The 16,090-nt window shown below is 27.5% G+C and overlaps 1 protein-coding gene across 1 annotated transcript in view; it reads left to right on the top strand.

The window, feature by feature from the left end:
- Nucleotides 1–16,090, top strand: part of LOC111620855 (unconventional myosin-XV-like) — a 31,438-nt gene that overhangs the window by 221 nt on the left and 15,127 nt on the right. Inside the window, 16 exon segments of the mRNA XM_023362855.1 lie at nucleotides 10–180; nucleotides 259–376; nucleotides 458–633; nucleotides 713–797; nucleotides 886–1,051; nucleotides 1,131–1,366; nucleotides 1,447–1,682; nucleotides 1,764–1,933; nucleotides 2,017–2,089; nucleotides 2,166–2,369; nucleotides 2,454–2,590; nucleotides 6,934–8,267; nucleotides 10,377–10,568; nucleotides 14,934–15,081; nucleotides 15,687–15,757; nucleotides 15,831–15,938. Of these exon segments, the coding sequence (XP_023218623.1) occupies nucleotides 10–180; nucleotides 259–376; nucleotides 458–633; nucleotides 713–797; nucleotides 886–1,051; nucleotides 1,131–1,366; nucleotides 1,447–1,682; nucleotides 1,764–1,933; nucleotides 2,017–2,089; nucleotides 2,166–2,369; nucleotides 2,454–2,590; nucleotides 6,934–8,267; nucleotides 10,377–10,568; nucleotides 14,934–15,081; nucleotides 15,687–15,757; nucleotides 15,831–15,938 (3,625 nt within the window).

The raw sequence follows: 16,090 nt of genomic DNA, 5'->3' as shown, positions 1-16,090 counted from the left end.
TTTGAATAGATGCAATCCATGGTTTGTTCGTTGTATTAAGCCAAATAATGACAAAGCTCCAATGAAATTCGATATGCCAATTGTATTAGAACAATTGAGATATACGGGAATGTTGGAAACAATTCGAATAAGAAAGTTAGGTTATCCAGTTAGGATGAAATTTCAACAGTTTGCTGAAAGGTATTTTGTTATTTTATCTTCTCTACATATAATAATAGGCGATTAAATAATTTATTATTATTTATATCATATTTACAGGTTCCGATGTCTAGTACCAGGAAGAGTACCTAGAGGTGCTCCTTCTAGGGAAGTGTGTAAAGTCATCCTCGATAGGTTACCAAAGTCTCGTGATCATTACCAATTAGGAAGCTCTAAAGTAATTTGTTAAAATGCGTTTAATTATTTTAGGATTAACAGAAATTTATCATTGAATACTAATTTTCAATATATAAAATAGGTATTTCTTCGAGAAATGTTAGAGCAATCCTTGGAAAAGGAAAGAGTGAACGTACTGAAGAGTTCTGTGATAACTATACAACGTCATGCTCGAGGATACTTGGCTCGAAAGAAATACAGAAGTATGCGTCGTAGTGCAATCAAGATTCAAGCTACTTTTAGAGGATGGAAAACAAGGTTTTTTTTTTTTTATTAATAATTAGTTTGTATTCAGTTGCTTTTAAAATCAAATTTAACAGAATATTTTTATTGGTAGAAAATATTATAAAACAGTCAGGAAAGGTATAGTGAAAGCTCAAGCATATTACAGAATGCAAAGACAGAAGAAAGAATATGAAAAGGTACTTTATAATCGATTAATTAAAAGCCATTTTACACAAGGACCACATTAATTCTTATTTTTTTTCTTTTCTTTATTATTATATTTAGATCAAAGCTATTTTGGAACGAAGACGTGAAGCTGAAAAGTCCGCAATTATTCGCGCAAAAGAGAAAGCTGCTCGAGATGAACAAGAAAGAGTGTCGAGAGCAGTTGCAGGAGTAAATCATTTAGAAATTCCTGCAGAATTAGCATTTATTTTTAGCAAATTAGACGGTATATAAACCTTCATATAACTGTTGTAACTTAGATTTCCTAATGTTATTTTTATAAAATAAATAAATTTTTCAAATAGATTGGAATTGTATTCACAACGATCGGAATATCATTAAGGCAGTTGGTCAAGTTGTCAATGTTCCAACACCAGAATGTAGATTGCCTTACGATATCGACCAAAATGCCTTCACGAAATTTACGAATGTATATTTTAAGGCTCACATATGGGGTATGAAACGGGAACCTATCAAGACTCCGTTTCTTGCAAAATCTAATGAATCAGATTACCAAGATTCTTTAGCTGTATTCAAATTAGTAAGTTCTTCGTTAAATTTAAAATATATTTATTTATAGCAATATTTTATAATAAATTAATTTTCATTTTTTTATATTAGATTTTACGATTTATGAATGATAATAATTTAAGCGGTAAAAAAGAGAGAGCTTTAGGAGATTATATCGTGCAGAAAGGTTTAGTAAATGAGGGAATGAGAGACGAAATCATTTGCCAATTATGCAATCAAACATGGAAGAACGATAACGATGCAAATAATGAAAGAGGATGGCTTCTAATGGCCAATTGTCTCAGTTGTTTTGCACCTTCACAAGTTCTTTATAAATATCTACTTAAGTCAGTAACATTTGTATAAAAATAAAATATATTATTTGTTTATATACTGTATTTATTTTTGACTAATATAAATTTACTTAGATATGTATCTGATCATGCCTTCGATGGGTACAAAGGATTTTGCCAACGTAAACTTTTCCAGTGTCAAAATTCGACGCCCGAAAATGTGAGAATTTATCCTCCTTGTCTTTTAGAATGGAAAACAAATATTCGAAGAGCCAATATGGCTCTACTTGTAAAGTTTTCTGATGGTGAGATTTAGTTTTATATTGTATTACTAACGAAATTTCGAATAGTTACACAGTATAATTATAATATTTTGCATCAAATAAAGGTGGAAGTATGCTAGGACCTGTGCATTCTTGGTCAACGGGGGAAGAATTTACCTCTGCACTGATAAAATCAAGGTAGTTGTTGATAATTTTTATAGCTGCTATCTGGTAATGACGTACTTTGTACTAGATAACACCATCTCATTTACAGAGGAATTGAGGAGTATAATGGCTGGACGTTGGATCTCTGTGATTGCGGACATGTTTACGAACTAAACGGCTACGATTACGTGTTGGATTTAGTATCTGAAACAGAAATCCCTCCTGCATTTCCTGTCTGTAAATCTTTCTTTTTAGTTTCTGCAGATAAAACTAAAATCGATCGAGAACAAGAAAAAGTACATTGGATTTCATCGTAAGTTTAAAAAATAATCAGTATGATTAAAATAATAAATATAAATAGATAACTTATTTAATAATTATGTATAATTTTAACTAGACCACACAATCCCGAAAACATCAATACATTCGAAATAGACGTAGAAGACATTCCTCTTGCTCCCATCCGACATTTACCTCCATCATCTAGAACTGAAGAATCCATACGTCTAGAACAAAGAAATTATCAAGAAGCAAGTGCGTAGAATTATTTTTAATGATGTAAAAAAATTTGTTTTATGATTTATTAAGAAAGTGTTATCAAGATAAGATAAATTTCATANAAATTAAAGATTCTTTTTAAGATGGTTATTTATTTCTGTTGGAATATTTTAATTTTAAAATATTTAATTTCATAAAATAACATTATAATGCAGACATGCGATATTATTTACATCACGTGAATATACACTAAATAAATTTCTTTGGAGACCATATAACAATGATTACATGAAAATATTTTTGAATATGTTGATAACAGAGCATGCAAGAGTATTTTCATTAAAAATAACACGTTATTCTTTATTTTAATTCAGGGTGATTTGGTGTGGTTTGATCCTGGCATAGGATACCTTTTGCCAGGTGAAGTAGTGGAATTCTCCAAACCGGCGCAAGTCGTTACGGTGCAAGCTGTCATCAGTGGAAAGGTGAATTTCTAATCACATTGTAATCTTTAATTAAAATAGGAAACTTATTCACTTAAATATTTTTAATATAATCTCATCCAAATTTTTCGATACTTACAAATGCACGTATTTGAACTATTTTCTTTCAGCTTTCCATTATTTACAGTATATAGCCCATATAAAAATGATGTCAGTTTATTTTTAAGTTGTACAATCGTAATTCTGAACCGTATTATGTACTGTTTAGTTCGGGTATTATTTTTGTATCCATTCTATTAATGAAGGTTTTAAAATCTGTACGGTGAAAGGTTAGCTATATATAAAGTTTGTATGTCATTAATAACATATCATTTGTTGTTTGAACGATTCCAATCGTTGGCTCGCGTTGTCTCAATAATTATGCTGACAATAGAGAGAACTGGAAGATTATCGTGGGCCAAATGGTAGGAACATATTTGTTTCTCAGTTAAGTCATTAAAGAGCTCACGGCAGGAGACTTCCTTATCAGCCGACGCTTAAGTTGTGCAGTCAACTTGAAATGTTTCGCCCATTTAATTTTAGTTTTACACAACCACTGACCTTATAACCTTTATGAATAACATGAGAAATGTGTCAATGAGATCGGTTCTTCCTCTCTAAAATTATATTATACAAACTAATTATTTATTTCAGCCACAAAATTTTACACTGCACAATCTGGATACAGTTAAGAAGAGGCAGGATTTGGGTCAAAATGGTTTCGATGATATGATTGAACTTGTGTAAGTTTGATACTTATTATTGCCCAATAAAAATCATATCAATATAAATCATTCATCACAAAATTTTAATATATTATATAGAGATTTAAATGAAGCATCACTTTTATGGAATTTAAGGATAAGATATGACAAAGAAGTCGTTTATGTAAGTATCCTTTTCATAAATAAAATAGTATAATTTTGTTCTTGCATCAAAAATAGCCTATATAGTCTATCAGACTAATTAACGTTATTAAGAATTGCTATCTGTTGTTAATGTAATTATAGATTATTATAATAAATATAATATCAAAATCAGAGATTTGCATTTTTTCTCCTTCTTTAATTGAAAAGTTTCTGAAAATGAGTAGAAAGAACACGAAGTATATTTTCTTCATTCCGGCATTATGATGTATATTCTAACTACTTAGGAAATCCTCGATTAAAATATGCAGGAAATACAATGTCACGACTTTTACGGACCTTTTTACGGATCTCCTCTATACGTCATGGCTACAGGTGGACCGGATATGATGATGTAGTTCTACCGCATTCCATAAGAGGTTGTTCTATTGACCTACTGGTTGAAGGTTACATGGCCGTTACTATTTAATCATTCCAAATTTTCTATTTTCCTACGTCTATTTGATTTTCAGTTTCAACAAATTCTAAAATTTCAAAATTATTTCTATTAGATTTCCTCCTTTAACTTCCTCCTAGTCCCGAAGGAAGCCTGTTTACTCTGCACGAACTTCATTAAGAAGCAAAGAATGCGAAAGACCTTGAGGTTTTCCATTTGCATTTAGCACGCATATATGTTTCTCTCTTAAGCTTCGTAATATGTACCCTTATTAAACGTAATATGGTAAAATTCCTATTAAAAATGTATATAAATCACTTCCGAAATATATAATCCAATTAAAATTTAATAACAATAATGAATGTAGATCTGTGTAGATTTAATGATAAAAGTAAGATTTCATAACCTGTAAGAATCTTGTTTGCATTTGACGTATGACAGAAAAGAAGAGGTCAAACGACATGACAGAATCGTGCCGTTTGACCTCTAGATTCTCAAGTCTAGACCGTTGTAATAATTTATATTACGAATTAATATAAAATAGGTTGTTATCAAATTGTACATTGAATCAATTTGTAGAATAGTTTAATGCAAATTTATTTTCCAGTTTATTTATAATTTAAAGAATTTTCGATAGTTAAAATATTAATTGAATATTTATTATAATAATCTTAAATTAATATAAAATTTACTTAAATTGCATCTAGTTTGTTATAGATAATACATTTTGAATTATTCATTTCTTTTATTATTTTTCTCTAGTACGTGATGACATCATTTTTAAAAATATAAAACTATTTAAAATAGTCAAACTACTCCACGTATTTATCTAAATTGGGATTAAAGTTAACTATATCTATATTTTAAATCATCATTAACATAAGATTGATAATTCAATAAGTTCATATTTTATAGCGTGTTCAATCTAATACAATATAATTTAAGCTCGAAATTCAAAAAAGGCGTTAAATATATAAAGAATGATAAGGAAATGGTCAGTAAATTTTATTGATATTTTTAAATTTCATCTAATTATTAACAACTTTTTAATTTTAGACATATACGGGGAGTATTCTGGTTTCCGTTAATCCATATAAGATGTTTGACATCTATGGATTAGAAATGGTAAAGAAATACGAAGGACAAATTTTAGGCACCCTTCCTCCGTAAGTTTGATTATGAAATTAGAATAATTTGCTTAACCGAATAGTATTATAAGAATAAAGAAAAATTTCTCTTTTATTAATATAATATTTAATGGTACAGGAACTTATACTTAAAAAGATCATATTATTCATTCAGATATTATATATAATTTAATGCATATTACGTTGAATAATAATGAATAATTAGGAGACTTTCATCGAACTATTGTTTTTAAATGTATTAAATCGATAAATTAGATTCTTATATTGATTTAATTTCGATTAATGTGTTATATTTATATATTTAATGAAATTCTCAGACATCTATTTGCCATTGGAAGCTCAGCTTATGGAAAAATGAGCAAAGATAATGAAAATCAAGTTGTTGTGATCAGGTGACTATTCTCGATTGACAACTTTTATTTATTTTTTTCTAATTATCTTGACTAACTGAACTTTAAATATTTATAGTGGTGAAAGTGGAGCAGGTAAAACAGAAAGTACTAAGTTAATAATGCAATATTTAGCAGCAGTCAATAAGTCCCCGAGCAATTTGATAACGGAGCAAATCTTAGAAGCCAGTCCCCTTTTAGAATCGTTTGGCAACGCGAAAACTGTTCGAAATGACAATTCTAGTAGATTCGGAAAGTATTTAGAAGTTCATTTCAAAGAGTAAGTTTCAAAGAATTTTCATTGTTTTTTTTTAAAAAAAACATAAATACTCATTAGACTATTTACGGTCAGTAACTAAAAGCATTTGTTTATTTTTAAATGACGAGGAAAAATAGTTAAATTAAGTAAATTGAATTAAAAATAAACTTGAAAATATATGCCAATTTCTTTTTTTTGTTTTTATTTTACTTTTTTCTTAATTTGCCAAGTGTTTCTTCGTAATTATTTTGGCATGTTAACAGTTTTACACTGAAATATATTTTTTTGTTTATTTCTGTTGTTATTTTTCAGTGGCGTGATTACTGGAGCTAAAACGATCGAGTACCTTCTAGAGAAATCTCGAATTGTCACTCAGGTTCGTGACAGACAAACTTACGTTTCCTTGTATTTTGTTTCTATTTTGTAATTGAACCGGAAAAATGTCGACATTTGTTTTTATGTTATATATTTTTTGTTTATAACAGGCATCAGACGAGAGAAATTATCATGTGTTTTATGAGATGTTGGCGGGTTTAACTGAAAGTGAAAAGGAAAAATACGGGTTACAGTCAGCTGACAACTATTTCTACCTCAACCAGGTAACTGGAACAAATGGCGCCATCTTGTGAAAAAAATTTGTCACATTAAAAAATAATATTAAATTACTGCAAAAATAATTTATTAAAAATATGTATGATAATTTTTAANTATATATATATATATATATTGGTACATAGCTGTTAATTTTAATAAGTATTTATTGAAAAACTTAATAATAATTGAAATGTATTTTTGATAGTTGTTCGCGAACTCACACGAATGAAAGAAGCTAAAGACTTAACAGAAAGGCCTGTAAGAACTCAGTCAAAAGAAAGAATAATGGAAACCGGATTAGAAAATGCTTTATCTAAAACAAGTGCATTGAATGAAAGGTATTTTGAAATAGATAAAAGTCACGAAAACATTGAAGAAAGACGACAAGTTGATATAACGAGAGATAATCTCGGCTTGTCTAAAACAAGCAAGCTTAACGAACGATACGAAAACCGCAAAACTGAGAGAGACGTTCCTGGACTTTCAGAAACTAGCAAATTAAATAAGAGATATATAGTGGGTAAAAACGAACAATCAAATAAAATAAGACAGGAAGAACGAATTTTAGATACAGCTAGTTCTCTTAATTCAGGAAATGCATGGCAAGAACTTGGTTTGGCGACTTCAGCCCTTAACGATCGTTATTTCAGTCGTCAAGATTTACATAAAAGCTCACAACACGATGGCAGCGAGTTAGATATTCGATCACACGATACTAGTATAAGAACGAGTGCAACGAAAGAGGGACAGATCAATGGACAAGGATCTTTGCTAAATGGCTCCGGAAGGCAAGATCGATTGGAATCCGAAGGACAGAGCCGAATTCCTAGTCCTCCTCTTTCTTCTAGAACATCGAATGATGGGGTTGATGGGCCAGAATTCGATTTTAGCGATTTAAATCATTCTGTAAATAGAGAACACGATAACGATCAGGAGACTTCTAAATATAGCAGAACTACTGAATCCACTCGATATGTGAAATACACAGCCAAATCTCAACCAAGACCGTATTCTCATTCAACTCGGGCCCATATTGATAAATCTAGAGAAATAGAATATGGTGGAGGTGCTCGAAGCTCCGCTTTATCAGATACGTCAGAAGCACCTTCATTAGCGTCTCATGTGCGAAATGTTCGCATTCCATCACATACTTCTGATTTAGATCAATATTTAGACGATTTATTCAACCCCGTTTTAGATGGAAATTTGGATGAATTGAGTGATGCTAGATCATTAGCAGCGTCTATCAAAGGAGGAAAGAAAAAAGATTTTATGGAAAATAGTTACATAGAACGCACTGTTGATTTAATACTAGATGAAGATTTGAGATTTCTTTGTGATCCTGTTCTGCTTTCTAAATCGTTAAAAGGTGGCGGCGATAGATCAAGTGTCTTATCACAAGAATCTGATCTTGACAGCTATTTGGATGATTTGTTTCAATCCGTACTGGATAGTGACGTAGAAGATCTTCAAAATGCAGAAAGCGTAGCAACATCTTTGAAAGGTGGCGGTCAAGCTGCTGGTGCTACAGAGACACAGGTTAATAACTATTTTCATCAAATGTGATTAACTGTATTCAAATATTAAAAAAAATGAACTAACTATTAAAATGCATGTTTAATATTTCTACAGCTTTTATATTAATCAAATAACAACAATTTTAACACAATAATTTTATATTTCTATGGTGCTGTGATAGAATTATTTCATATTAACATTACTTATTTCTTTAATAATGAAAATATCAATATAAAATAATCTGAAACCTTTCTTAATTAAAAATGTTTTATATTATGCACAACAAAGATATGTAAGAAAAAGGATTTTAATTTGATTTCTTATGATTTTACCATATTTTTATTAACATAAATATAACATAATAAATAACTTTTACATTAAAAATGTGAAAGTTATTTATTTGTGAATTGAATAAGAAAATGTTAGACAGAATTTTGATACTTTTCTATAAAGATCTTGATTTTTCAGTTCTAGTCATTAATTTTTAATACATCCGAAATTCTTTAACGTAGAAAGTAATTGTCAAATTAGCTTATTGAACATTTTTAAAACTTCACGTATAAATTTTAACATTAAATCATCACAATATGTTTGAATGATGACTGATATAGATTAACTGAATTATCTTTTTTATCTCCAGTTGAAATACAGTATTTGTCAATAAATATTTCCTGTAAAGCATAAGATGAGTAATGTATTATCATAGATAACTTACAAAACATTTGATACTTTTCTATTCTTTTGTAATGAACTAAAAGTATGATAATGATCGTATTTATTAATTCAAAAATTATGAAAAAGTAAAAAATAATATAAATTTAGTAATTTTATAATGAAACAAATTACGTTTTCTAATATGTCCATAATAGAAACTAGGAATAAATAAATTATAACTTTCACTTTTTCCTTTAATTTCAAATTATCTTAATGGAAAATTTAATCTGAAAATCTCTTAATTTTGCTGCCTTACAAATAAAACACCAAAATATAAATTACTGTTTAAATGCATAAAATAATTCCAGTTAATTTTAAAATCGTCATTTATTAATTATAAATCTACAAATTTTGAGGGAATCATTACAAATAAGCAATAAAAAAAAACGAAAATTTACCGATCACGTGCCTTATTGACATCAGTTATGACAATTAGGGATGTTAAAAGTTTACATTGTATCAATAATAATATACTATATCGAATTTTTAAAAACTAATTCATATTCCAATTAATAAATTCATAAATTTATCATTTTTATGAAACTTAAACTAATAAAACATTGCAAAATAAAATAGTTTATTAAAATATTCTTCCTGAAAACTTGTTTCAATATTAACGATTTCATCTTCTTTTTTAATAACTTATGTTTATTTCTGGTTAGTTTCTTTTCTATTCTTTTGCCTACCCGTTATTTCTTCGGGCATTTTTTGTATAATTAATATAATTAAAATTTTCACAATATACAATATACATCGCGAAATTTTATTTCTGTCCTTTTTAAACGTTTTAAATCCTATTTATAAAATTAATTTTTAAAAAGTTAAATTTACAAAGTTTTCTGAATATTTTTTCAACTGCTGGCAGTTCTAGAAAATTTGCAGAGGTGACCCCCCCCATCCAAAAATAATGAATTATCAAAAAAACACATGTGAGCCTATATAATAAATTTATATCTTTATAATCAGAGCAACAAATTTTGCTAAAATAATTAAGTTGCATTTTATATAAGTTACTTTAAAAATTTTATAAAAATTAATTGTGTAGAGATGAATTTCCTTCTTGGATCGCTGCTAGTTTCGATATTATAATGAACGAATAATTGCAGTTTTTGAGACATGATTTAATAAAATCATTAATGATATTATTATGAAATAAAATGGTGGGCATTTTCTAACTTATCATTTCTATATAATTAGAGTGACGTGAAACAAATTGGTATATAACTTATTGCAAAATAAATTTTAATCTTTTTACATACGATTGTCTAATACTTATAAAATATTTTGTATCTTATTAAACTTAAATGAATTTATTACATGGTTTATTAACAACTAAAACATTTTACATTATATAGTTTTTTAGTTTATTAATTTTAATTAAGATTTATTGCTTAATATTGTATATTTTTTCTACAGCAACACGCTCCTTCAGTAGGAATTGGTATGTCCATGCCTTCTGCAAATAACTTTCCTCTCTCTCCTCCTCTTGTTTCATCATCAGCTCCAACAGTGAATACGAATCTTCCTATGTTCAATCTTGCAGGTATCGTCCTAATTTATTATTTGCAAGTTTATTTGATTGCGGAAATTGCTTCGACATTAACTATACTAACCTTTTGATATAATAAGCGATTTCATATGTTCCTGTTGTGCTCGTTATTTGCTTTAAGTATGTAATGGTGTACTAAGTTTCGTAAAATAGTGATACTTAATTTAGTATAATAATACTTTTTGATTTGTAATATAAATTAATTCAGAAGCTTTACTAATTTTTATCAATAATTGAAATGTTGTAAACTCTGAACTTGTAAACTATTGTGATGATAAAGGTATAATCACGGTGTAGACTCTAGAGCCTAATTAANACTCTACAATATCAAGTATTGTTTGTTTATTGAAGAGGCCTCGAAGTCATACAAACTTCCTAGGGCCTTTTAGTAATCTAATAATTCTCTAACAGTCGGAACAGTCTAGATCTTTATCAAAGTAACCTGTGATAAAGGCTTTATATTATACAAAAAAAAGACCACACAAATCCATAGTTATTAGGGCCTTTTAAACTAAAACTCCCTAACGATTTTACGTAATAATTTTTTTTTCTTCTTAAATTATATTAATTTTTATAAATTAAAATAATATACTAACCATCTAAGATATCAGAGAAGACAAAGGTAAAACACAGCAATATAATAACACAGCATATCCCTCTGGGCTTTTCCATATTCTGTGTACAAATAACAGAGCTTCTTCCCTCAAACACTCAACTAAATATGCTAAAAATGAATAAACCTGTTAGGAGCAGCGGAGTCACGTGACCTTCAACCAACTGAATTAATTCCCCCCTCCCTCCCTCCCTCCTGTTAAACTGCAAACGTCGTTCGTTACGTAGAACACGTGTTGTTGCCATACTAGACGACACACAAACGTTTTATATGCATTTTTTTTTTCTTTTAACGATCTAATTTTACCCCTTTATCTATTATTTTTGTTTGTTTGTTCCATTTGATAATTAACAATCAATCAATGAGTTTAAAGGTTAAATATTAGCAATATTTTTATGTACAATTATAGTAAACATCTTAAAATACCTTCTTAATTAGTAATTATTAAGATTTTATAAACGTTAGACGAGAATTTTGTTAATTAAATTTTTACTTCCCAACCTCCTGTTGTACTGTAAAGTTTGGTATTCGAAATTGGGAGACTCGAGCTACAGGTTGGTTATTTATATTACTAAATCGAGGAATCAATTAATTTTATTAATATTTACTTTATTTACTTCCGTTATGTTCAGTGTAAAGTGCGTTTAAACACGTGAAATATTAGTGTTTTGATATAAAGACAGTTTTATTAAGGGAATTTTTATTTTGTTGTGGATTAAATAAGACAATGTTGACGTAAAGACAATTGAATTAATGATGAAAACTATCGGTGAAGTGAAGTTCTAATATAAATTTAATTTTTCTCACGTATTTTTACTTGAGAAAATATTAAAATATAATCTTGTAAAGTTAAATTTATTTCATTTTCTTCAATTGTGATTTTAGAAAGACAATGCGAGTTAAAGCAATTTTTTCATTGAAGCGGTAGGCATTGAGATGTATTTCTATCAGTCTACCCATCTTATATTTGTATACTTAACTTCAAAACATATCGATTAAAACATTTCATAAATATAATTAAATTTTTAAGAAATATCTCCAAATTTAATAAAAAATCAAAGTTAATATAATCGATTTTTTACAGTTTCAGATAATTTTAACTAATTAGCGCTGAGTTTTGCAGCTATCTTGATACATTCAATTTATAGTTGTTTTTATATTCGATTATTCTTTATGTATATAATAATTAATTTATCAATGTTTGCATTAAATATACAATAAATGAATTTAATATAAAACGTGGATTTTAATGTATTATAGCTTATATAGGCCTATATATTTACAGTAATCTAAATTTGTAGTAGCATTTTTGTACATTTTCGACATTTTTATTTAGGCTATCAGATTTTTATTACAAAAGCTGTATATTGGCAATGTTGATTTTACTTTATCCAAAAATGTTTTTAATAAACATATTTTTCTTTGTATTATTTCATATTAGATTTAAACAGGTTCTTCCCTTTCACTCTATCTTTCAGTGTTATTTTAGATTTTTTAAAATTAGAACTGGTTCTTTTAACAACAGCATAATGATCCTATTCAACAATAATAAAAGATTATTAATATAAGTAAGAAGTTCTGAATGACTCAAAACTTGATTCAAATGCAAATTAACATTTAATTACATCCTTGATTTAGCTATATATATCTTTATGAGCATTATTTTATACATTGTCGTGCGATATATGGAAATATCATCATAAAATTACATTAGTTTTATCCATATTTTATAAAGTATTATTTGTTTTAGATGTTAATAATCGAAACTTTCAACAGATTCAAAATAATGTTAGGGATTTTTTGAACTTTATTCGTTCTTGCACAGATTCATCTATCGAGATACTGATATACTGTGTAAGCATATCTGAAGTGATTTATATGCAACATTTCTTGTCTTATATTATCTCTCGTGCAAATTTTAGTTAATTTACTTGTTTCATTTTCGAACAGCTATTAAACCATTAAAATAAATGAAAGTTTTTTTATTTCATTGAAGATACAGTNGGATTTTAATTTGATTTCTTATGATTTTACCATATTTTTATTAACATAAATATAACATAATAAATAACTTTTACATTAAAAATGTGAAAGTTATTTATTTGTGAATTGAATAAGAAAATGTTAGACAGAATTTTGATACTTTTCTATAAAGATCTTGATTTTTCAGTTCTAGTCATTAATTTTTAATACATCCGAAATTCTTTAACGTAGAAAGTAATTGTCAAATTAGCTTATTGAACATTTTTAAAACTTCACGTATAAATTTTAACATTAAATCATCACAATATGTTTGAATGATGACTGATATAGATTAACTGAATTATCTTTTTTATCTCCAGTTGAAATACAGTATTTGTCAATAAATATTTCCTGTAAAGCATAAGATGAGTAATGTATTATCATAGATAACTTACAAAACATTTGATACTTTTCTATTCTTTTGTAATGAACTAAAAGTATGATAATGATCGTATTTATTAATTCAAAAATTATGAAAAAGTAAAAAATAATATAAATTTAGTAATTTTATAATGAAACAAATTACGTTTTCTAATATGTCCATAATAGAAACTAGGAATAAATAAATTATAACTTTCACTTTTTCCTTTAATTTCAAATTATCTTAATGGAAAATTTAATCTGAAAATCTCTTAATTTTGCTGCCTTACAAATAAAACACCAAAATATAAATTACTGTTTAAATGCATAAAATAATTCCAGTTAATTTTAAAATCGTCATTTATTAATTATAAATCTACAAATTTTGAGGGAATCATTACAAATAAGCAATAAAAAAAAACGAAAATTTACCGATCACGTGCCTTATTGACATCAGTTATGACAATTAGGGATGTTAAAAGTTTACATTGTATCAATAATAATATACTATATCGAATTTTTAAAAACTAATTCATATTCCAATTAATAAATTCATAAATTTATCATTTTTATGAAATTTAAACTAATAAAACATTGCAAAATAAAATAGTTTATTAAAATATTCTTCCTGAAAACTTGTTTCAATATTAACGATTTCATCTTCTTTTTTAATAACTTATGTTTATTTCTGGTTAGTTTCTTTTCTATTCTTTTGCCTACCCGTTATTTCTTCGGGCATTTTTTGTATAATTAATATAATTAAAATTTTCACAATATACAATATACATCGCGAAATTTTATTTCTGTCCTTTTTAAACGTTTTAAATCCTATTTATAAAATTAATTTTTAAAAAGTTAAATTTACAAAGTTTTCTGAATATTTTTTCAACTGCTGGCAGTTCTAGAAAATTTGCAGAGGTGACCCCCCCCATCCAAAAATAATGAATTATCAAAAAAACACATGTGAGCCTATATAATAAATTTATATCTTTATAATCAGAGCAACAAATTTTGCTAAAATAATTAAGTTGCATTTTATATAAGTTACTTTAAAAATTTTATAAAAATTAATTGTGTAGAGATGAATTTCCTTCTTGGATCGCTGCTAGTTTCGATATTATAATGAACGAATAATTGCAGTTTTTGAGACATGATTTAATAAAATCATTAATGATATTATTATGAAATAAAATGGTGGGCATTTTCTAACTTATCATTTCTATATAATTAGAGTGACGTGAAACAAATTGGTATATAACTTATTGCAAAATAAATTTTAATCTTTTTACATACGATTGTCTAATACTTATAAAATATTTTGTATCTTATTAAACTTAAATGAATTTATTACATGGTTTATTAACAACTAAAACATTTTACATTATATAGTTTTTTAGTTTATTAATTTTAATTAAGATTTATTGCTTAATATTGTATATTTTTTCTACAGCAACACGCTCCTTCAGTAGGAATTGGTATGTCCATGCCTTCTGCAAATAACTTTCCTCTCTCTCCTCCTCTTGTTTCATCATCAGCTCCAACAGTGAATACGAATCTTCCTATGTTCAATCTTGCAGGTATCGTCCTAATTTATTATTTGCAAGTTTATTTGATTGCGGAAATTGCTTCGACATTAACTATACTAACCTTTTGATATAATAAGCGATTTCATATGTTCCTGTTGTGCTCGTTATTTGCTTTAAGTATGTAATGGTGTACTAAGTTTCGTAAAATAGTGATACTTAATTTAGTATAATAATACTTTTTGATTTGTAATATAAATTAATTCAGAAGCTTTACTAATTTTTATCAATAATTGAAATGTTGTAAACTCTGAACTTGTAAACTATTGTGATGATAAAGGTATAATCACGGTGTAGACTCTAGAGCCTAATTAACACTTTAAAATCCGTTAAAACTGCATTCCTTTATCAGGAAGCCCGCCGCTTTTAGCTGTTTCTCCTCATGCAAACATGATGCAGTTTCCTTATTTACCCGTGTATAATATATCAGGTAAGGAAACAGCCTCTGGTGAAGGAAACGGTGATGGTTGGTTTTGAGAAGCATTGTGATTAATTTGCACATTAATAAAATGCACTCGACTAATATTGGTTACGGTGACCAATACTGAATATTTTTAATGATCGAAAAAAAAAGAATTAATCGCAATAATAAATTTCAGGAATGACTGTGCCAATGGTCGATGCTTCGCAGTTAATACAGCAACAATTTGTTCAGCAGCAAATGATACAGGTAGTAATTATTACACGAAAGTTTATTAATAATTAATTACATTTTAATAATTTCTCTTTAATTATGATCTTAGTTACAACAAAGAGCGTTTTTGGCATCCGCTGTTCAACAGAATCTTCAGATACAACAACATTTGATGCAACAGAATCAAGCTTTACAACATCTTTTGCAAACATCAACGGTATAATTTTTTGTGGTTTAATGTTTCATTAAACAATGAAATAAAGTAATTTAACTTTCCATCTTTATTTTTCAAACTTTGGAGTGTAGACCTATAAGCTATTTATGGTAGATTTATTTTAAATTATTTCACTAACAATATTTCGTGAAATT

Source organism: Centruroides sculpturatus, unplaced genomic scaffold (assembly GCF_000671375.1).
Source record: "Centruroides sculpturatus isolate CEXI.00-Female unplaced genomic scaffold, Cexi_2.0 scaffold240, whole genome shotgun sequence".
NCBI classification, from domain to species: domain Eukaryota; kingdom Metazoa; phylum Arthropoda; class Arachnida; order Scorpiones; family Buthidae; genus Centruroides; species Centruroides sculpturatus.
Note: the sequence above shows the minus strand (reverse complement) of the source record. Positions and strands in the feature narration are given on the sequence as shown.